Source organism: Emys orbicularis, chromosome 1, assembly GCF_028017835.1.
Source record: "Emys orbicularis isolate rEmyOrb1 chromosome 1, rEmyOrb1.hap1, whole genome shotgun sequence".
In the NCBI taxonomy this organism is placed as follows: domain Eukaryota; kingdom Metazoa; phylum Chordata; order Testudines; family Emydidae; genus Emys; species Emys orbicularis.
Window position 1 is genome coordinate 39,078,058 of NC_088683.1, and position 23,746 is coordinate 39,101,803.

Here is a 23,746-nt window from a genome sequence, read left to right on the forward strand (position 1 = left end):
ACTTAGAGCTTGTGTTACAATTCTGTCCTTTCACTTCCCTTATTTATGTGGTTTTCACCATAACACAAGTTTATATAAAAATAAGCACATCAAAGAGAGACAGATGAAGACATTAATTCTTTAATTATGCACTGAATATTTAATATGCCTGATGACGGAATACAATTGTAGATAAGATTTGGAACCAAATTCTGCTTGCATTACTTGAGTAGCCTTATTTACTTCAAAGAGACTACCTGCATGAATAAAGCAAGACCAAATTTGATCAGCTGTTACTCCTAGTTTCTTTTAAAAACACATTTAAAAGTTAAATATTCCAAAACACAATTAGTAAGTTTCTATGGGTCAGATTCTTACACCCTGACTTTAGGAACAGTGCCAGTGAAATCAGCAGGTTACTTGTTGAGTAAGATACTATATAATGCAAATAAGCATGTCAGAATCTGGCCCTAAGTAGCTTGGCAAAACACACACTTATAACAGTGTACTTTAAGAATACAATGATTATAGTTACCAGCTGCAATTCTTGCTGCTTTTGCGTAGTTTCCATTTTCAATGCATGATATCAACTCACTTCGGTCTTCCAAGGTATGTCTTCGTATAAGCGCTGGTTTGCCTTTACCACACTTCGGCAAGCTAAAACTGCAGAGGTATAAATATTAAATGTTACTGGAAAACTATAATGCTCACTCCCCTCCATCAAAATGTTTGGAATTTAAGATATAGTACTCATATGTCACTACAGTTACCTAAAGGTGAGTAGTAAATTCTACTGCATTTCACAGAATGACCGCACCCACCTTAAGTGGGGATGGTAAGTTCCCAGCAATGGGTTGGCTGGGGGACCTGGATGGAAGGGGGCTGGCAGAAGCCTTCGGGGTACATATTGAGTGATCATGGAGTTACCTGTACTGTATGCTTTTATCTGCCGGGTAGTCCTCAACATCTAATAATAAAGTTGCAGCCTGATTAAAACCACATCAAGTGTTTTCTTTCAGTATAGCCAGACAACACGTACAAATTGATTGATTCAACTTGTATTGATAAACGAAAGAAAATTTAACTAGATAATAAGAATTCCTTCTCCTTCATGCTCCCAAAAAGTGATGTTCAGAAACATCAGAACTATAGATGTTTTCCCATGGATAAATTTTGCACACTCCTGCATTTTTACTTTAAAGATTTTAGCAATTTGACCAGAAATTATTTTGAACTGCATTCACAATGTATCACTCATCCTCAAGGAATGCAATATGAAATTTCCTTATGCTATGCAAATCAAATTTTGGGGCATGAACATGTTAAAGCTATCCTCTTAAGCAGTCCAACATTGATGGCGAATGTAAGAGTACACAGCAGAAAAATGGTTACTTATTAAAGCAATTCTGGTTCTTCCAGATGACTGCCATAACAAGTCACATTCATGGGAGATATGCACCACTGGTGAGCAAGCTTGGAACTTTCAAGCAAGCTTTCAAGACTCAAGTGAAGCCCCACGTTCACGCACCCTTGTCTTGCTCTGGGACATAAATGCACAAATGCAGGTGCAGCCCAATTGCCCTTTCATTTCATTTCTCTAGTTCAGGAACCCTTAACAAAAGATTCCAAAAACGGAGGGAAGGTGAGAAATGAGAGTGGATGCATATGGACAACCATTTCAAGAAATGCAATTAAGAACTATGATCACTGCATGAATTACTCCCTGGTTCGATGGCCATGGAATTTGCTATGTAATTCACCCCCTGCTATAAAATTGGGCTTCAGAATTTACGCCTTCATTAATAGAAAAAAAAAAAAAAAAAGTTTCTAGCCCTAATAGTTGTGATGATAACCTACAAAACATGAACTTAGTGTAAACTGAGGCAGTGCTGGCTTTCTGATTTTGCAGAAAGCCTGAAATAATTATTTCAAAAGATGTGAACCTCAATGTTGTGTTAATTTTGAAACCTAAAAATGAGAATTTCAACTTTTTTTTTTTTTTTTTTTTTAAACCAGACATGTTTGTGTTGTTGCTCCAGTTTAGGGCATACTTTTTAGTCTGCTGGTGCATGATTATAGTTCTTTATTTAAACTAAAAAAAATTTTTAAAAGGGCAAAAAAAAAAAAAAAAAGTCACATTTTTACCTTGAATTACATAAAAGGCTGTTACTGGAGGATATGCTAGATTCGGATGCACAGCGGCGACGAGGTTCAACTTTTCTTCCTGGAGCATCATCTAACTCTCTCTCTTTACTTCCATTTCCAAAACCATTTGATAGGCCTATAATGTAAATGAGAGGTATACATTACACAGAATTTTAAATTGCATTTTGTTTTTATACAAGTCTAAATATATGTTTTTATATAATTTTTGGTCCGCATCTGTTAAGTGACTGTGATGTGATGTGAGTAAAAGAAAAAATGAAATGTTTCATTTTCAAAAATGAAAGATCAGGCAAAGTTTGTGTAGTCCAGATGTTAAGAAACAGGAAGTTAATTTCAGGTAACAGGAAAAAGATGAAGATTATATTACAAGATGTGCACAATGGCACATCTAAAAATATTCCCCAAATGTTATACTTCAATAAGTACTGCATTGGATAGTTAATCTTGAGTGCATGGGTAGAACCAAGGAACAAAAAGTGTTTAAAAAACAAACAAAAAACGTTTTGTAAGAGTCTGCAAATCAACAGAAAACTCTATATAAAACTTTAATGTACTTAAAAATCTGTAAATTGCAAGACAAGAAGTACTGAAAATAGCCCTTCAATGCTCAAAGTAACCAGTAGTGGTGATTAATTAAGGGTCCTATCCAATGTCCACTGAGTCAATGGGAGTCTTTCCACTATAATCAGGTCCTGAAAACCTATTTCAGAATAATGTATTTCAACGAGAATTCAGACTTAAGACTATTAAGAGAATATTTCGTCTACTTCCATATCAAAATTAATAATGTAAATTCAGTTGTTGTCTGCTATCTTTTCACCATAGTTTGTGTGTTTTGTTTCAGGGTTCTGATGAGGACAATGTAGTAGAAAACACATAGAATGCTCAAGCTACCAATCTGAGAATTTTATAACTGGGCCACCATAAATCTTGCATCTATTTGCTTATTCATCCAGTCTGTATTTCTTAAGACTCTTCATTTGTCTGTGTTTAAACAGCATTCTTTACTTAAATAAAGTGTGTATCTGTATAGGATCCTAAGAGAAAAACATTTTTAAAAACTCTATTTTAAACAGATGTGACTCAAAGCAGACTCAGGAAGAACTTCAACAGAAATGGAGCAAATTAAGCTAAAGCAGAGGTCCCAAACTGTGGGATGTGCCCACCTAGGGGAAGTTCAGGGAGGTGCAGCTGGGGCCGAGACCAGCCCCCATGGGGGGCAGGAAGGGAGGATCCCGGCTGATGCTCCCCTCCCGCCCCCAGCCCCAGGCTGAGGCTCTGCTCCCGCCCCTAGCTGTGGCCCCAGCCTCGGCTCCCTTACCCCCTGTCTGTGGGCTCCCTTCCCAGAGCTGTGCCCCCGCTCCTGTGCCCAGCTCTGGGGGGGTGGGTGTCATGGACAGGGGTAAGGGTGAGGGGGGGCGCATGATCTAAAAAGTTTGGGGACCAGTGAGCTAAGGGAACCAGTGTCCAGCTAGCTGCTATGGGCCTTGAGATCCTCTAGAATTATCTAATTTTATTCTTAAGTAGGACTTCTGAGAACACACTTATTTTCTTGACATACAAGATGATGTACATTCAATTTTTAATTTAAATCACATGTGCAAAGTTGTGACATTTTGCACTTTTAAATCAAAACTGTAAAAAACAGCCATTCTACATGCTATAAAGGATATCAGAACCCTCATTTCATAGGCAGAAGTTTCTCAAGTCCTCTGTCTTATTTAAATTTTCTAATTTGCATTAGGAGATTCTTCTGTATTTTGGAAAAGTGCAACAAAATTGACAGGAAAATTATAAAAAGTAGTAAGTAAAAAAAACAAAACCCTTATTATATACTGCACAGTAGTAAAGACAAAGGCTGATCACATGTAGAGTTAGTTGTAACTTTACCATATTCTAATTCATTTCACTATTAACTAGAAATGCCACTTCCCAAGCCTTCCCAAAGTCACTGACTAATCAGATCTTTTTGTATTAACGCCCTATTTTATTTGATACTATCCAACTCTATCCTATGGTGTTTTCACACAGAAGCTCTTCTCAGCATAATTCTTGAAACCTCTATGTATCAAAGTATTTAGATTTGTGTAGAAAATGTAAAAAAAAACACCAATCCAATGCTTTAAAAACAGACTTATAGCCTGCTACCTTTATATTTAAAAGATGAACAAATTAAAAATGACAAGAAGAGATTACTTTTTCATTTTTCACTTTTCTATCATTCTTCCCATTCAGAAACTTCTAGTGTCTTTTGCAATTCTCCACTGGATCTGTCCAAGTCATTAAATATACATTTTTTAAATGTTCCTCAGTACAAAACTATGTACATGCTATGAGGAGGAGGAAGAGGAGAATAAAGTAATTATTTTATCAGTGTCATTAAGCCCTAAATTGTAAATATTAATCAACCCTTTATCATGCTCATTTATCATGTTTATTCTCAGCCAGTCAGTGCAGGTAGTTCCCAGGAGATTAGCCTTAATGTTGCTGAAAATTCCTTCAAAGCAAGAGTGATTTAAGAGGATGCCTATATGAAATGTTTTAGACAAAGGATATGAAGCCTTACTGAGAATGACTAATAACAGGTTTCCGCAGGTTATCCTTTCATTGTAGGATATCTGTCAGCAGGTAGACAGACCTAGTCTTAAAAAAAGTTTTGCCAATTTGTTTGTTTTGCATTGTGGCCACAAACCAGAAATATAAATTACACGATGATTAAGCTACTAAAGAAGTTAACAGATGTTGGCTCACAGATCAATCCTAGGGCTGTGGGGTCAGGATGTAAATCAGAGCTGTTTCCACAACTTAATTTATCAGATATAGGGCTGAGTTCCTAGCCCTTTAATGAACAGGAAAGCAAGAGGAAATCTGTATAAGCACCCTTGCAAGGTTACATTATACATAACATGCTACTGTATAATGTGGCTTAAATAAGCCTGGCCTATATGGTATCTGTGCCACCTGTAGTTGGAACTGTACATTTTCATCTGCAGGGCCTTCCTAGGATAAAGAATTGGAGTGGGTTTCATTGTTGTTTACTTCACCAACACAATATTTTTAACATTACATCTAGCAAACTTCCAACTGGGTCCAGGGCGGGTCTTTAGCAACAAAAAGAAAACAAACCCAACACACATCACAATCGTTACTGTGTTAAGATCACTTCATGATTTTATGATTTATAATTTATGATTTTACATCCTGAGTCTTCAATTCCTGGCAGAAAGCGCCATAAAATAAGACTGGTCGCAAAGTTTAATTAGAGCTGCATTATGAGACAGTTAGAATCCCCCCCGGACAAGATTAAAAATCTACTTGGGGCTTAGTAGTACAATATGATCTAAGAGAGTCAAATAAAGGGAAACTCTAGAAAGTGCAATAGCACTAATCAGGAAACATTTAGCTATTTCTCTTTATCTTTTTGTGAAAAATTCAAATTTAACCTATTTAATCGTCAGAAGCTGTTCACAGTAATCCCACTAAATGAATACCAAATCCTAAATGCCAAATAACTCCACAACATCTACTTTTCAAAAGTTAAAAAAAGGCATTTTAAAAAGAGACTGTATCATTAAATCTTTGAAACTAAAATGGCAAGATTGTTCTGTTATCTAGTTGCAAATCTGTATTGTGATTTCATAACTGGATGATAAAATTTCATCCCCATAATTTTCTAAGTACTCCAAAGCATCTTTGACTTGTAAAAAAGAAATAAACATAGTAGTAATATCACATTTAAATTCTATTAACTGGAATTGCTTGGCTAGACACCCAATGGGGGGGGGGGGGGGGGGAATAGCTCAGTGGTTTGAGCATTGGCCTGCTAAACCCAGGGTTGTGAGTTCAATCCTTGAGGGGGCCACTTGGGGATCTGGGGCAAAATGAGTACTTGGTCCTGCTAGTGAAGGCAGGGGGCTGGACTTGATGACCTTTCAAGGTCCCTTCCAGTTCTAGGAGATGGGATATCTCCATTAATTATAATGAAGCTCCCTGTCCCACGAACAGGAGGAAATCCAGGGTATGTCTATACTGCAATAAAAAAATCTGTGGCACCGAATCTCGGAACTCAGCTTCTTTGAAGGGCTCAGGTTGTGAGGCTAAGAACTGCAGTGTAGACGTTCTGGCTCAGGCTGGAGCCTAGGCTCTGATATCCTGCGAGGGGATTGGGTCTCAGAGCCTGGGCTCCACCCTAAGCCCGAACATCTACACTGCAATTTTCACCCAACAGCCCAAGCCAGAGTTAGCTAGCCTGGGCCAGCCGCAGGAGTGTTGTGGATCTCCCGCAAATATTAGGCAGTTACAAGATACATCAGGACAAGGCTCCCTCCTATAAAACACGCAGGAATCTCCTCTCAAATCCATTTGCATCTTACAAGTTCAGTCCACTAAAGACAAGGCTTTGGAAGAATCTTAGTTTTGCCCTCCTTTGCGCTTTACAAGTCTGTAGAAAGTCTATTAAATCAGCTGTGTATGCTGTGCACTCAATTTTCAAAAGCCCATAACTTGGTCACATTAAAACTAGTTTTCTATGCAACAGGGAAAAGTCACACCTTGGTGGCAGCTATTTCCATCCACTACTTCAACTTTCAACCCCCAGTTATATCAGCTATAGAACTATTCAAAGCAGTCTATACAATTTCTTTGCATTCTGACTTTCACAAAACAGAAAACAAAAACTCCCCCCCCCCCAAACATTTTTAGGCAAAGACCTAGTGCAAAACTTTTCAGACTGATAAGTGAAATTTTCAGAAAGTTTTAAACAAGTGCAAACTGTTAGCAATTTTAAGTGTAAGCGGTCACTACTACTCCCACTCTTAATAAATAAGAGACCTTTCTAGAGACAGTACAATTTATAAGCAACATCAGTTTCCATGTGAATCACAGAGTAAACACCAATGACATGGGTACTTCAAAATACATTTAAAAAATTTACAAAACTATAGAACAGTTTTAAACTAGAAATAAATAAATGAATTCAAATTGAATCCACTAGTTACTTCTGGGTTTCTCCGACATTGATCATTTAGGGAAGTAAATTTTCAGCTATTATAATTATGAATACTGCAATTAAAAATAGAACACTGGCTTCAAGCCAGGTAGAATCCTGTGTACATCTAAACATATTCAATGAAGCATGAAGAGGTAAAATGCAGAGACGACAGAGCAGAGGCAGGGACAAGGAAAGGAAAAATACAAAAGTTTGGAGGGCAATATATGTTAAGAGTATACAAAATACTACCAAAAACATACAAGGTTGTGCATTTAAGGCTGCAATCTCATTCTGAGGTTCTGTTGACACTGAAAGAACAAGCAACCAGCAGAATTCACGTAACCAATTTCCTTCCAATGCAAGTCAAGCCTTATTATGCACAGCTTGATGGATATGTAAGCATTAGTCCAGGATAAGGTGTGTTGTTATACCTGGGTACATCTGTATGCCTCTTACAGTGCATCACTGTTTATATAAAAGTAGTTTCATACACTTTAGAAATGACTGGCTACCAAGTCCTGATCTGTGCACTTATACTGGAGAGTCAGAGCCTCTCTTAGCCAGATACTTCTTCTAATAAGTCATATTTTATAGAATTATATAAAATGTACCAAAAGTAGGTATGGGATTTTTTGGTATGCATTATTTCCAATCTCAAAGGAAGATTCGATTGGTGGGAGGGGAAGGTAGGAGGGCAAAGATGGAACATTCTTAACCAATCAGCCCTCAGAGAGCATGTTCTCTGAGTAAGAACTCTGGGGATTGGTAAAAAAAATACTGCGACCAATTTGTGTCACATATATTGTAACATGTACAACTTTATAACTTACGGAGATGGGGAAATATATTGAATGAAGAGCATAGGTTCATATATGTCAAAGACTTCCTCCAACAGTGTTCATGTTTTTTGTTTTTGTTTTAAGGATGGCTGGTGTCTCCAACATGATCCAAAATAATTACTTGAAATGTAATTGTCTTTCTGCGTTCCAAAATGATCATTTAATTGAATTCCATTCCGTGTTGAGGATAATAGAAAATAATTAGGCTCCAAAGAGATAAATACCCAGCATGATATTAGTTAATATGAGAACCTGGAAGACAGTGAAAAAGCCATTAAGTCTCACTGAAAGGAAACAAAGCTTTTAAATAAATAAGCTATCCTTGCAGCACAGTGTCCAGAGACAGTGAAAACTACACAAATGTTCCATGTACTAATACTTAACATAAGCTTCACAAGAGGCAAGACTAAAACAGAGGCTTCACTCGGATTCAGTTGCTCATTGTTGAAAAAGAAAATTACTTACATAAGAAATTGATAGCACAGAAAACAATCTTTGCAAGTGTGATACTCATCAAGAACATGGTTTTGATATTTTCTAAATTCCTTCCAATGAGAATAAGAAGACAGATGACCCTATTTTAAGAGGTTTTACACTGCCTATGCATATACCTATATACATAAAGGAATAGTCTAACCAAGTCTACAAATATCTGAATATCTCTAGTTACTGAAAACAATGGTGATAACTTTCAAACTGCATCAACAGCCTGGGAAGACATCCATAAAGTTCTCATCAAATTAGTCTCAGAGTGAGTTTCAGAAAAATATATTTGCATCGGTAAATCTTGGAGTGCACTGCAGACAGCTAAAATACACCCCTCAAGTTCAGAGCACACTGGTGAATCTCAGAGCATGTCAGAGTCCAGAGAACCTCAAACAGAGGTGGCAGACAAATCAGAACAAGTTACTGTAATCTTGAAGAGGGTACCCAAGAGCTGGGATGAAGAAACAATGCTTAAGAAATGAATTTTCAATTTTTGCCCATAATTTTGACAATGGTTCAAAGAAAGCAGAGAAAGCTCAGAATGAGCCCGTGATGTAGGGATATTGGTAGCCTACATACTGTACAACAGAATCCTTTCAGTTTCTAAATGGGAAATTTAGTCAATACACTCAACAAACATCAACTTGAATGATCATAAAAGTGCTTATTTTAGGTATATTTCTTAGAAAGAATGCTTAAAAATTCATCCTATATCCAATTATATCTACAGTAACTCTGAAATTGTAAGAAAAGTCCCTAGCTCACCAGGATTGTTCTGTAAAAACAGTATGTTTTGAGCTGCACACTTCTACATGAAAACTAATCAACTGCTCAGATTGCATCTTCCAAAGGACAGGATTATGCTCAGACAACAAACAAAATTAAAATGAATATATTATATATATATATAGAGAGAGAGAGTTAGGAGACAACACCTACGGAAAACTTTCAAAAACATTCCAGAAAAAAAGTGGTGGAAGAGAAACAGAAAATGTAGAATATGCAAGCAGAAGGGTCTTAAATACAGAATGTTTTAAAAGGGTTTTCCAGGAGGCTGCGCCAACAGGAAAGTAAGTACTTGTGATGTCAGGGACATACAGTATAAACCATGAAAAGCACACACAGCTCAGAGGAGTTTAAAAACTTTATAATTTGAGTTCATTTAAGTCAGCTCAAGTCTGCATGGCCTATGACAGGCAACAATAAATACAAATGTAACTTATCTATCTATATAGATTGCAGGCTTTTACTTTGTATTTTACATTGAGATGTGGCTCAGATAAAATAAAAGACTCACCTAAGGGGCTGTTAATATTTAGGATAATCTATGCCAGGATGCAGTGAAAGTAAACAGTGTACGAAGATTTAACACCAGAATGGGGGCCCGTATCTCTGAATTATGATAAAATACAAATATTAAGTACGGGTTTCTGCAAAAAGAACTAGAAAAAAACTAAGGTTGTACCCTTGGTAATTTCCATTCTAAATTTTCCACATTTTGATAAAAACAACATGTAAACTGTGTATTTATACATACCTGTATGTTTTTGCAGACTAGAACCAACATAATCTATTCCCATTTTGATGCACTGATGCAGAATACTCACATTTTAATGGGAGCCGTTAGCTGGAAAAATAGGACTTACCTGTTAATATCTTCTTATATCAAGTGCCCAGAATTCTTCATTAGATTAGGTGAGCCTAGCAGTCTCAGAGCTGTCCAACAGGACCTGCTTTGCCCACATCCTCAATTTTCCCTTATGAATGGTTCTTCTGGAATTGTCGTTTTAATTAATTTAAAAACATAACATTTCCAACTAGAACTCCAATATCTGTTTTCCACAAAGGAAAATAGAAGTTCATCATAAAAGGGAAAGTCTGATTGCTGGACATGGTACCTAGAGGAAAACTAACAGGCAAGTAAAATTTTACTCCCTTATGAAGACATGCCCAGCAATTCTGTATTACTGGTAAATAACTAAGAAAATCCAAGTTTCTGGGAGGAAAAAAAATACACAATATATAAAAACTATATACATTTTTAAAGCTTTTAATTTCTGCATCGTGGAGAACCTCACACTTTAAGCTAGTCACAATATGACAGCAAATCCAACGTCCAGTGTATGGCAAAGGTGGGAATGGTAATCCAGATAGCTGTAGTTTAGATTTCTTCAGATTAAAAGGTTGGAGTGGTTTAGTAAACTCCAGTTCCTTAAAATAGCTAGTTGTGTCTCGTATGGCTTGCAGATGAACCTAAGGTGTGCAACCAGCATAGTTTCTTCTTCAGGTAGCAATCTGAGCAAAAATTGAAGAGGACATTTCTCTGCAACTTTTGAAAGTGTACATATTTGAAACAGTTCATACAGCAAGCTTGTCTTAGTGAAAAGCACAGTACTGATTTTCTGTGAATAGTAACCCCAGATCCAATATTTTGCTGAAGATGACTGCAACTTGGGGAAAAAAAAAAAAAAAAAAAAAGTCCCATAGAAAATACTCCAAGAGGTTTTAAAGTTCACACAGTTAGTTAGTCACTGCATGGCAGGTTTTCAAATGAAACATTCCTTGATTGCCCAGGAATTAATCAGCACCTAGTGCATGAACGAATGGATAACTTTGTGTTAAAAATCAGACTGAACCGCAATGCTCAATGTTATCACTTGTACTTCTAATGAATTGACACTCAGACCTAATTAGAAGCTTTCCTATAAGAGCTGAAGAATCTGCAGGATGTTAATCTCCCTGGGCCCCAAATCCTTTTCTTTGCACAAGTACATGTATTTTATCCAATTTGGGGCATAGGCCTTTTCTTCATAACAGCAGGATGTTAACTCCTGCCTCTGTATTCTCTTTGAGGTTTATCCTTCCTAAAGCTAGTGTGATGGGAAGCTGTGCCTGATTGGCAGCTATACTGGTTCCAGCACTGAAAATTCTCCCAATTTGAGACAGCACAGCCTGCAAGACCAGTTTGGGACTACCGGACTGATCCATGACATTCTATTTTGTTCTCTGATAAAAGATCATTTTAAAATGAATGCTTCTGTCTGCAAATATTTTTCCTACTATTGTTACATGTAATATCTGAAGTGCCTATCACTGATCAATACATTTTTCCAACACATTTACTTTGTGCATTTGACGGCATCTTGTGTACTGTTTCCTCTGTGTAGTTAGTTTTGTCTTTTGTTCATGAAGATATTTCTCACAGTTACATAGGAGAGAAGAATCATTTTTTAATAAAACAAACATGACTGTGGCTGGGGGATTCATGGGCAGGTGTACTACCCGAAACTACTTTCAACTTATATTTTGAAAATAGATTTTAAGTTGATGGTGTCCTTTTAACACACTGTTTGAGAGCACAATCAACGGCAAGACAAAGAAGAACAGATCTGTGACAACTATTTTTGTTTCTCCTGGGTCTCAGTTCCCTTATCTATTCTCTTAGCTGTGGTCATGGGAGGTCTAAATTTTGGGGTAACCCATCTGTTCCAACTAAAAGGTTTCTTGATATAAATGCCATTTGTCCAATATGCAGCAAGTAAGCCAGTCTGCCTATGCTTCTGTTTAATATGCACTGCTTAAACTGAGACTACATATACCTCTGCCCACTGGAATTAAGTAGATGCAGATGCTTCCTGTAAGTTTTAAATAGAAGATGGTGACTGCTTAATGACAGCTTTGTAGTTGGCTCTGGAAAGCATGTGTGCTCCGCCTTATGTTCAAGAAAGTTTATGCTTTGTATTACTTTCTGCAGAATCCATGACTCCTGCCTGGATGTTCAGTATCTTCACTCTGTCCCAAATTTAAGGCTGTGATAATTTCCTTTGGATAATACAAAAGCAAACAACGCACTGTAGTTCATTTACCAAAGCTTAGAATTTTTTTACCATCCTTTACATACTGTCCTTCTAAAACAAAGTTTTACCCTGCAATTGTCTTTGATATGGCCACACATATAACCTTGTGCAAGGCACCACTTAAGCCTGCCGAGACGACTGAATGCAGAAACTGCAAGAAGGATGTGGCTTACATTTTCTTATTTTAACTCACACTATGAACCTTTTACGTGAACGTGGTATTGGACAGAACTGCTCAGCCTAAAAGCACACCCAGAATCACCATGAAGTGAGTAATTCTCTCAGATGGGAGAAGGATGACTTTCTTCTGGTTTATCACTGGCCTGGGGATTTCTCTCTCTTTGAGAAGTATGACTCCTTGCAACAGCCTTCCCGTGTGATCCAGCTGTGATGAGAATGTGACACAAAATACAGGTATACATGGAATTGCTTTGACATCAGGGAGACGACTACAACATACAATAATTTGTAAAGAGCCTGTGGGCTAATAAGTTGAAGGGAAGAGGACTGTATATTGATACCCTCTATATTGCAAGTCTAGGTAATTCCAGTGTTTACCATCGCATCCACATTCAACAGATGTCTCACAAACAAATCTACTGGTAATGTTGGTGGGGAAATGGAGAACCCCATGAAGTGCACTTTCATAAACTTTAATATTTTCATCTCTATCTAAACATGATTTTGGGTGCTGACCTTTCAGCACCGGATTTGAGCTCCAGTAACTTTTCCAGAGGCACAGAGAATCAATACTGGCACCAAAAACCAGAACCCAGGTCTCCAAATCTTATTTAGGTATTTTTAAAATGTCAACAAGTGCCCAAGATCCTCTGATCCATCTGGGGAACAAAACAAAAAGGCCCTGAAAAGTGCGTTTTTCTGTATTGGCATTTGTGGAAGAATGATTTAAGTCCTGCTTGGATACAGTTTCCCTTGTTCCTATTCCACAATTTTCACAAGCCATATGAGAAATCTTGTCTGGTGTTTCTGATTGTAAGATTGAAATTAATCCTTGTCCAAGGAGATGCTTGTGTAGTAACCTGGAAGTTTGGAGGATATGCTTTTCCTTTTCATCAACACGTTCTACAACAGACTTGAATGCTTCCTTCCCAGTAAGAGGATGAAAATCTTTTTGGACACAAGTCTCTATGGGGGAATGCAACATAAGGAAGGCTAATAGCTTGACAAAATCAGGGAGATGGACAGGTCAAAGAGAGCCCATGAAAATGACAGCTCTCGATCCCTCTCTCCAAAACCTCTCAAAAAAACAGTAAAGTTCCTTTCTTCCCCTTCTTTTCTAGAGCCCTAAAATAAAAGTCAAGCTAGTCCAAAAGATGTCCGGAGGGCTCATCTAGCCACTCTCTTGTTCTTTAGAGGAGTGTGTTGAAGTAGCTATATCACCTAATAAGGACATAGAAAGATATATCAATCTTAGAACTACAATTTGTGAGGATGGATGTGCTGTGGCAGGAGAATGGCTGCCACTCTTCTTTTGGCCACAATGAGCTGCTTCTAGCAAGAAAGGAAGCCAAAAATGTTCAAAATTTATTCCAAATAGGGATTAATAATCACCACTTATGAAAAAGCAGTAAACAAATAAAATGTTGAAAAGATGACAAAGCAAAAAAGAGAGCCCTATAGATTGCCTGATCCACAACTTCTGATGCAGTCTGAAAGTAGAAGATGGCTAGACCCCGTATATAATAGGAACATTTTCTAAAAGTGAATCATGTTTGCTAACAATGATTCAGACCGACCAATTATTGCCACAGACAACTTGCCACCAGAGTTTAATCGTGTTGATCATATCTGCTTTGAGCATGGTTAAAAACTACTAAAAACCCCAGCAGCATCTGGCAACAGGTCTATGCTGGGGCTCCCAATGTTGCTAACACTGGTACTAAGAAAATGTCTCTAGAGTTCACAGAGTTTTAGTTATGGCTTTGCAAGAGAACACACACTTCAATGAATTCTAGTTATTAAAATAAAACAAGTATTAAAAAAATTATACAGATCTTCTCTATAAAATTTGCAAGAAAAAAACCACACCATGAACAGAAAAATAGAAACTAGCGTATATCTGTCCATTTTACATTTACTTCAGTTTGTACTGATACCCAACTATTATACACCACACATCAAAAATGCATATATTTTAAGAATGTATTTGATCTCTGAGGTATGGGGTAATGTACAAAACACCTTCTGTGCTCCCAAAATTTAAATGGACATCTGAAGCAAGCCATGTACAGTATAAAAGCTGCATTTTATCAAATATTATGGAAATTTATGCTCTCAGCATATACAGATAAAGCACATGGGTTGACTTACCGAGTTTCAGTTAAATATTTCTAACACTTTATGATTAAAAAAAAAAAAACATTTTTGTTGGTGTATGCAATTGATAGTCCTTTTTGGTTATTCTAACTTCCCTTCTCAAAGCCAATTTCAAATATTCTTCACTTTTTCAAAAATACTTATCTTATAAATAACTAGAGTTTTAAAGTTATATTTTTCTGTTTTGGAATAACACTATATTCTTCTCTTTATTTCAATGTATTACTAATAAAAAGAAGCAGCACTTATCAAGGGCTCGATACCACTGATGTAACGAAAAGTACACTGACAGAAGTTTCCCTATTAATAAAAATAAAACAGCCTATTACAGAAAATAAAATCTAAACTCTACTCTGCCTACTCCCATAAACATCATATTGCCATCACTGATCCATCTCCCCAAAAGCCTGTGTAAAGAAAAAGGCCTTGCAGTGTACCCTGAAGATCAACTGATATGAGTTATTTTGGATCATACTGGGAAGTCAGTTCCAAAGCTGTGGCCCCCTCACAGACAGCATACTATTAGCACTGCCACACTCATACCAACAAGGCTCTAATTCAAGCACTAAAGATGATTGCAGCTGTGGTAGCATGGGAACTAAATTATTTTACTGCTTATTTATCAGAAAACTAACTCTCATCTGCAGTGTGTAATAGTGAGGTAGACAGGTTAAGGATGACCTGGAGAAGTTTTATTTAAAAAAAAAAAAAAAAAAAAAACCCTCAGCCATATTCTTTTTGTTTATATTATTGTAAATGAAGAGTGACACTTTAAAAATATTTTTTTCTTGTTTTTATATATTAGAAATAAGAATGGAAACTTTGGTCTTCCCTCATTATGCTGGAGAACTCCTTAGGGGTCTCAAGAGATGTTTATTGTAAACTATCGCACCTGAAAGAATGGGGGTTTTGCATCCTTAATATTCATTCTCTGAAATGTTCATCAGGTATAAAATATATAAGTGGGTTTTTTGTTTGTTAACAAACTGATTAAAAATCCCTTCCTTTTTGCTCAGCTGAAATGTATCTTGAAAGGGCTTTCAGTTCATCACCTAAATCACTCGCATCAATATCGCGCATGTCATCATGTGTCAACACTGTCTGTAGTGCACTGCATTGCTGGTGTAGGTCTTCTTCACGTATAGTGAGGAGTTTTGGAATACCATACAACATCCCAAATATACTGCTGTGTTCCTTGAGCTGCATGAAACGTTCTTCAACTGACTGTATTGCACAATCTAGCACCTGGTTAAAGAATTCAACTTTGAATTGTTGCTTGGGGTCTCTTATGGGATTATCCCATGCCTCGTAATCAAAATGTCGTCTTCTTCGGTGACTCTTATATTCTTGAATGGGTGGGAAAATACCTTCAGTGTGAAGTTCCTCTGCCAACTTCTGTGCTCTCTTCAGAACGTTTTGAAATCCCTCATCTGACCGGTAAGACTGTAGGTATGACTTTGCTTTGTCCAGTTGTTCCATTGCTCCAGATATATCAAGGTCAACACCTTGGAGTCTCTTGCTTACAACATTTATTTCAAACAGTATGTCATGCCACAATACTAAGCCACACAGAAATTTGAAGTTATGTATGTTTCTGGTGATTCAATTTCCCTCTGCCACTGTTCTCCCACGAATAGTTCCTGTCATAGCATTATCCTCCATAATGGCAACTATGGCATCATCTATCTTCCCAATTTGGTGTTCGATAGACTTTATCGCCTCCACTCGACTTTTCGTGTGGCACTCAGTGGTTTCAGTGTCAGAGAGGATTTTCCCAGATGTTGCTTCAAAATTTGCCATCAATGAGTTGATGCAGAGAAAAATACATAGGTACTTAGAATTACATTAAAAAACTCAGCAGCCTCACTAGAAGCTGATGCTGCATCACTGACCACCAAGTTCAATGAATGCAAACTGCATGGGACAAAAAAAGCTCGAGGGTTTAACTCTCGGATCCGTGTCTGCACTCCTCTGTTCTTTCCTCTCATGTTGGCACCATTATCGTAGCCCTGACCTCTCATGTCAGCTATCGCAATTCCCGTATCTTCTGGCTTTTTAAGAAGCACATTTGTCATACCAGCTCCTGTAGTATCATCAATGTCAATAAATTCTAGAAAATGCTCTCTGACAGTCACCATTGCAGGGACATTTTCACTAGGTTCTGTTGTTGTTACAAAATGCACCATTAAAGTCATTTGTTCCATATGGCTGATGTCAGGTGTGCAGTCCAGAATAACAGAGTAATATCTTGCTGACTTCAGATCTGCCACAATCTTCTGTTTGACTTGTGTTGCCAGTAAATGTATGATCTCATTTTTAATTGTTTTTCCAAGGTAGTGGTGTGTGTACATTTCTTGGGTGGTGACTCTTCTTAGATGCTCCTGGAGTACAGCTTCAAACTCAGCCATCAGCTCCACAATTTAAAGAAGTTTCCATTGTTTGGCATATATAGCTGACCTGAAGTGCCACGCAGTGCTAGGTTTTGGGTAGCAAGCATTCTCACAATGGCAATGAGCCTTTGCAGAACATTTTGCCAGTAAAGAGACTCTGATGCAATCTTCTCTTGATGCTGATCATCTATGGTGGCCTTTAAGCTTAGTCTTATCTCAAGCTCTTTCCACCTATGGAATGCTCTTTGGTGATTTGCTGCCTTCTCATGGCATGCCAGATTTCTAGCAAGATTTTTCCAGTCCTTTGTTCCTGTAGAACCCAATGTGGCTGGAACATTAGACTGGAAGAGTTTGCAACAAAAACAGTACGCAGCATTCTGGGTTTCTGAGTAAATAACCCATGGCCTCTCCACTTTGTCACCATTCGGGATTTCATGCCAGTAATGTGTTGGATGGAAACTTCTATTTTCATTGTCTTTGGGGAACATGAAGTTTTTCACTTGCTGTGGCCCATGCAGTACAAGGAAGTCTCTCAGGCTACTGCTCAAGTGGGTCCACAGTCCTGGATCATCTAGACTTAAGGAATTAAACTCAGCAGCAGCTGTTTCTTGCGCCTCTAACCACACTCTTCTCTGGTCTACACTTTTCTTCCGGAATGTGCATGGTTACATCCATTTGAGATGGAGATATGGATGCTGCCAGGTCACCTGCACTCTGACTAACTGGAAGATCAGGCATCTCCTCACCACTCACATCCTCACTGGGGCCGGAATGCTCACCGTGAACATTTGTGTCTATGTATCTCAGGAGAGCTCCTTCCTGCTTAGATAGAAAAGCTTCCTTTGCTTTCTTTCTTTTTCTGAATGCTGCCCCAAAGGGGCATTTTCTTCTTTCACTCATGACTGCTGTTCTGTGCCAGCTATAGTGGCTCTCAACACTCAATTGAAGGAGACAAATAAGCAGGCTGGTAGCAGGGCCTGAGTGAGGGAAGATATCAGCGTCTTAAGGGCCTAACTGGCTCCTACTACTTCAGTTGACTGCCTGTTCTCCTCAAGTGGGTTCAGGGAAGCAGCAGGAAACAGGAAACTCCCTGAGAAACTGGTGTTAATCAGTCCAGGCTCCCGGGGGTGCTAGAGAGGTACATAAGAGGCTCCTCCTCCTCTCTCCCCCTGCAGCTCCTGCTGCTTTCTGTTATCCCTTCTCACCTTTTCTCTTGCCTGCCTAGGTCTCTTGTCCCCTCCTTCCTCCAGCACAGCACTCCACCATCTCTGTGCATCTAGAGCAGAGAGAATACATATGCACCAGCAGCAGTCACAATTTTCTACACTCTGGGTCCTAGAGACCCCTCACAATCTGGCACCTGAGGCGGCCGCCTTAGTTCACCTCATGCTAAGGACAGCCCTGGGTCCTGAAAATGCAGTTATTTGGGATCAAGATGTGACAGCATACCCCCCATTTCAAGAGCATTATATTCACCTCCACAATTCACTGGCTTGTATACCTTCACAGGAACAGGGCAATTCTCAATTCACTCTTTATATTCCATTTGCACCACAAAATAATAAATAGCAATTAAATAGCACAGCTGAATTCACCTAGATGCCCACAGTATTTTACTACTTACCATAAAACTAAATTTAGCTAAAAAAAATGAAGACATAAGTGGGTATAAAGGGCAAAAAATTCCAGTAATGCTTGAAAATCTAAAGGATCACCACAACCTGTAGAATCAAGAAACATGAAATATTTCTTACCATTACAAAATTATTTAAGTTACAATGATTTAAGAAAATATAACTCAACTCTAGTAAGTTTTCAGAGGGTCAATAATTAACAAGTCTTGAAAAATAATCTACCTTCGAAAATATTTTCAAAAAGGTAAAGTTAAAAAACTATAATGAGAACAATTTTTGAAATGTTAGGCCGTATACTTATTTATGTATACACGTATTTCACAAGCCTTCAAACAAAATAGAAAACTATCTACACATTCGCGTATCGGTACACAGAATTCCCCTGATTTATGCTGCTTTAATCTTTTTACTTCAGTAATTTAAATCAAGAAACAAAAAAAAATGTAATTATTAATTAAAAGATAAAAATACTGCCTACTACTAAGAATCTTTAAAAATGAAATAAATACCACAGGAGCATAACTTAAATATAAATGCCATTGAACACATTGTTTGACATAAAGGTTAACATTTTTCTCCCATATTTACTAAGTACTATAAATTTTCACTGTTTTAACTAAATCAATTTTGATAAACAAGTTTTGATAAATTATTGGGTGTACTAGAATTCTTCATCTAAAACTTCAAAAAGGCATTAGAGGACAAAGCAAACATGAAATTATTGAGCGTATGTCTGTTATGTTTTTTTTTTGTTTTCTTGCAAATTGGTCTCTTTTTGCCCACGGGAACCAAGCCACTTTGAAAAAAACTGTAATAGAAACATTTTGGTTTTAGCCATAACTAACTTCGTTTTTAGCCAGTTGGGGATTGGTCCTGCTTTGAGCAGGGGGTTGAACTAGAACCCTGATATTCTATGATAACTAAACACCAGAGCTGGCTGGAAAATTTCAGAAGGAATGCTTTTCTGTTGGAAAATACAAATTCATAAAAATAAACATTTCTATTAGAAAAACTGCCTGCCTTCCTGCCAGCTTGCTTGCCTGGTTCCTCGGCAGACCAGTCTCCCAAGAGCTTCAGAGTACCAGGATCTCTAGCTCCCTGTCATCTCAGCAGGTGGGCTGGCCCAGAGCAGGGGCTCTCAGGGTTTCCAAGTTGCTTGGCTCCTAAGCTCCCCACCTCAGGGTCTGCTAGGACTATATTCAGCTCAGGGAGCCTTGGAAACGTTTAGAAAAAGTCAAAATTAAATGCCATTTCGACTGTTTTTAAAATGAAAAATTAGAATTCCCATTCTGCTGGAAATTTACTTTTTGTTTAGTTTTGAAATAATTTTTTTTTAATTTTAATTTAAGAGTTTCCTGTGGAACAGGAATTGTTGTTTCCAGCCAACTCCCCTAAGGATTTAAATGGCTGAATTTCATATCAGACTTTCTAAAAGAAGCTCTTTTATTTCACAACAATGGCCATCTTTAGAGAAAAGAAAAGAAATTAAATTTCAAAGAGTATTTGTTTTTAATTCAAGGTAAGAGAATCCAAGTGCGTCAGCAGTTTTAACAGTCAGTAATTTTACTGTTATCTGATAAACGTTTCCTTTCCAAATTTCGACACTGGGACACAATTACATGTTAAGCTATCTTGGAATGTTAAATCAATTGATTCCTCCAATTAGCTGCACATAACTTAGTGCTTCAAAATTTACCAAAAGGGAATCAACATATGACCTTATATATACACATGTGCAACTTCATTTCTTTAGCCAAGGCATAGGGAGCTTTATGCTGCATAGGTAAGATCAGCATTTGAACCAAAGTCTTTTGTGCTTGGAGGTGAACAAATATTCTTGCATTTTAAACCAGCCCCGAGTCAAACAAACACACCAACAAGACAAGACAACCTCCCTTTGCTTTAAAAAACAAAACAAAACAAAACAAAACTTTTAAAAAAAATGAAAAAATCCACAGATGAAGCTGAATAAAAATGAAGATGTCATTAGACTGAACAGGCTGCGGGTCAAATTTCAACAATATCAACACAGAGTATTAGCTTTAAAATTTGTTTTATATATGCATGTCTTTTTACCATGTTATGTGTTATAAATTTCATGGCCCAAGACTTAAGTGTTTGTTTACACCAATAAATAGGGCCCTACTAAATTCACGGTCCATTTCAGTCAATTTCACGGTCACAGAATTTTAAAAATCGCAAATTTCATGATTTCAGCTATTTAAATCTGAAATTTCACAGTGTTGTAATTGCAGGGGTCCTGACCAAAAAGGAGTTGGGCGGGAGGGGTCACAACGTTATTGTGGGGGGAGGGGGTTGCAGTACTGCTACACTTACTTCTGCACTGCTGCTGGCGGCGGCGCTGCCTTCAGAGCTGGGCAGTTGGAGAGCGGCAGCTCACAGCCAAGAGCCCAGCTCTGAAGGCAGAGCTGGCGCCAGCAGCAATGCAGAAGTAAGGATGGCATGGTATGGTATTGCCACCCTTACTTCTGCGCTGCTGCCTGCAGAGCTGGGCCCTCAGTCAGCAGCCGCCACTCTCCAGCCACCCAGCTCTGAAGGCAGCAGCGCAGAAGTAAGGGTGGCATGGTATGGTATTGCCACCCTTACTTTGGCACTGTTGCTGGTGGAGCACTCCCTTAAGAGCTGGGCACCTGGCGAACACCCGCCGCTCTCCAGCTGCCCAGCTCTGAAGGAAGCGCAGAAGTAAGGGTGGCAATACTGCGACCCCCCTAAAATAACTTTGTGACTCCCCTGCAACTCCCTTTTGGGTCAGGACTCCCAATTTGAGAAACACTGGTCTCCCCCGTGAGTATATATAGGGTATAGTATAGTACAGGGTAAAAGGACACAGAAGACCAGATTTCACGTCTGTGACGCGTTTTTCAAGTCCGTGAATTTGGTAGGGCCCGACCAATAAGTTATCACTCTATCTGAGACTCTCTCTAATGGGCAGCAATCTTTGTGAACAGGCTAAATGATACCCTTGGGACCAAGGACAGGTTAGGCCCACTGTTCAGTGAGGAAGGAGAAACAGTAACAGGAAACTTGGAAATGGCAGAGATGCTTAATGACTTCTTTGTTTCGGTCTTCACCGAGAAGTCTGAAGGAATGCCTAACCTAGTGAATGCTAATGGGAAGGGGGTAGGTTTAGCAGATAAAATAAAAAAAGAACAAGTTAAAAATCACTTAGAAAAGTTAGATGCCTGCAAGTCACCAGGGCCTGATGAAATGCATCCTAGAATACTCAAGGAGCTAACAGAGGAGGTATCTGAGCCTCTAGCTATTATCTTTGGAAAATCATGGGAGACGGGAGAGATTCCAGAAGACTGGAAAAGGGCAAATATAGTGCCCATCTATAAAAAGGGAAATAAAAACAACCCAGGAAACTACACACCAGTTAGTTTAACTTCTGTGCCAGGGAAGATAATGGAGCAAGTAATTAAGGAAATCATCTGCAAACACTTGGAAGGTGGTAAGGTGATAGGGAATAACCAGCATGGATTTGTAAAGAACAAATCATGTCAAACCAATCTGATAGCTTTCTTTGATAGGATAACGAGTCTTGTGGATAAGGGAGAAGCTGTGGATGTGGTATACCTAGACTTTAGTAAGGCATTTGATACGGTCTCGCATGATATTCTTATCGATAAACTAGGCAAATACAATTTAGATGGGGCTACTATAAGGTGGGTGCATAACTGGCTGGATAACCATACTCAGAGAGTTGTTATTAATGGTTCCCAATCCTGCTGGAAAGGCATAACAAGTGGGGTTCTGCAGGGGTCTGTTTTGGGACCGGCTCTGTTCAATATCTTCATCAACGACTTAGATATTGGCATAGAAAGTACGCTTATTAAGTTTGCGGATGATACCAAACTGGGAGGGATTGCAACTCCTTTGGAGGACAGGGTCATAATTCAAAATGATCTGGACAAATTGGAGAAATGGTCTTGAGTTAAACAGGATGAAGTTTAACAAAGACAAATGCAAAGTGCTCCACTTAGGAAGAAAAAATCAGTTTCACACATACAGAATGGGAAGAGACTATCTAGGAAGGAGTACGGCAGAAAGGGATCTAGGGGTTATAGTGGACCATAAGCTAAATATGAGTCAACAGTGTGATGCTGTTGCAAAAAAAGCAAACATGATTCTGGGATGTATTAACAGGTGTGTTGTGAGCAAGACACGAGAAGTCATTCTTCCACTCTACTCTGCGCTGGTTAGGCCTCAACTGGAGTATTGTGTCCAGTTCTGGGCACTGCATTTCAAGAAAGATGTGGAGAAATTGGAGAGGGTCCAGAGAAGAGTAACAAGAATGATTAAAGGTCTTGAGAACATGACCTATGAAGGAAGGCTGAAAGAATTGGGTTTGTTTAGTTTGGAAAAGAGAAGACTGAGAGGGGACATGATATCAGTTTTCAGGTATCTAAAAGGGTGTCATAAGGAGGAGGGAGAAAACTTGTTCACCTTAGCCTCTAAGGATAGAACAAGAAGCAATGGGCTTAAACTGCAGCAAGGGAGGTTTAGGTTGGACATTAGGAAAAAGTTCCTAACTGTCAGGGTGGTTAAATTGGAATAAACTGGAATAAATTGCCTAGGGAGGTTGTGGAATCTCCATCTCTGGAGATATTTAAGAGTAGGTTAGATAAATGTCTATCAGGGATGGTCTAGACAGTATCTGGTCCTGCCATGAGGGCAGGGGACTGGACTCGATGACCTCTCGAGGTCCCTTCCAGTCCTAGAATCTATGAATTATTCCCCTTACTATGCTGTCTAACCAGAAAGTGATAAAATATTTTTCCGTCAACTGTATATGATCATAAAAAATGCCAGCTTGTCTCAACCCTCAATATATTAAGATCAAGAAATTCTACTTTTGAGGTCCTGTTGACTGTTGAGATGATCCTTTCTTCTGGTGACACTGGCAATAGAATGTCTGGGCCTAATTGAGTAAAGAATGTGAGCGAAGCCAAACAGCAAAAATTAAGATGTTTGTACACCAATGCGAGGAGCCTAGGGAACAAAATGGAGGAACTAGAGTTACTGGTGCAGGAAGTGAAACCAGATA

General features: G+C 38.4%; 1 protein-coding gene across 1 annotated transcript in view; it reads right to left on the reverse strand.

Annotated features, from left to right (window-relative positions):
- BRD1 (bromodomain containing 1) overlaps positions 1 to 23,746 on the reverse strand; it is a 117,087-nt gene that overhangs the window by 16,175 nt on the left and 77,166 nt on the right. The window contains exons 9-10 of the mRNA XM_065423195.1: positions 2,125 to 2,260; positions 515 to 642 (exon numbers count right to left, since the gene is read on the reverse strand). Coding sequence (XP_065279267.1) covers positions 515 to 642; positions 2,125 to 2,260 — 264 coding nt within the window. The remainder of the gene's footprint in view (positions 1 to 514; positions 643 to 2,124; positions 2,261 to 23,746) is intronic.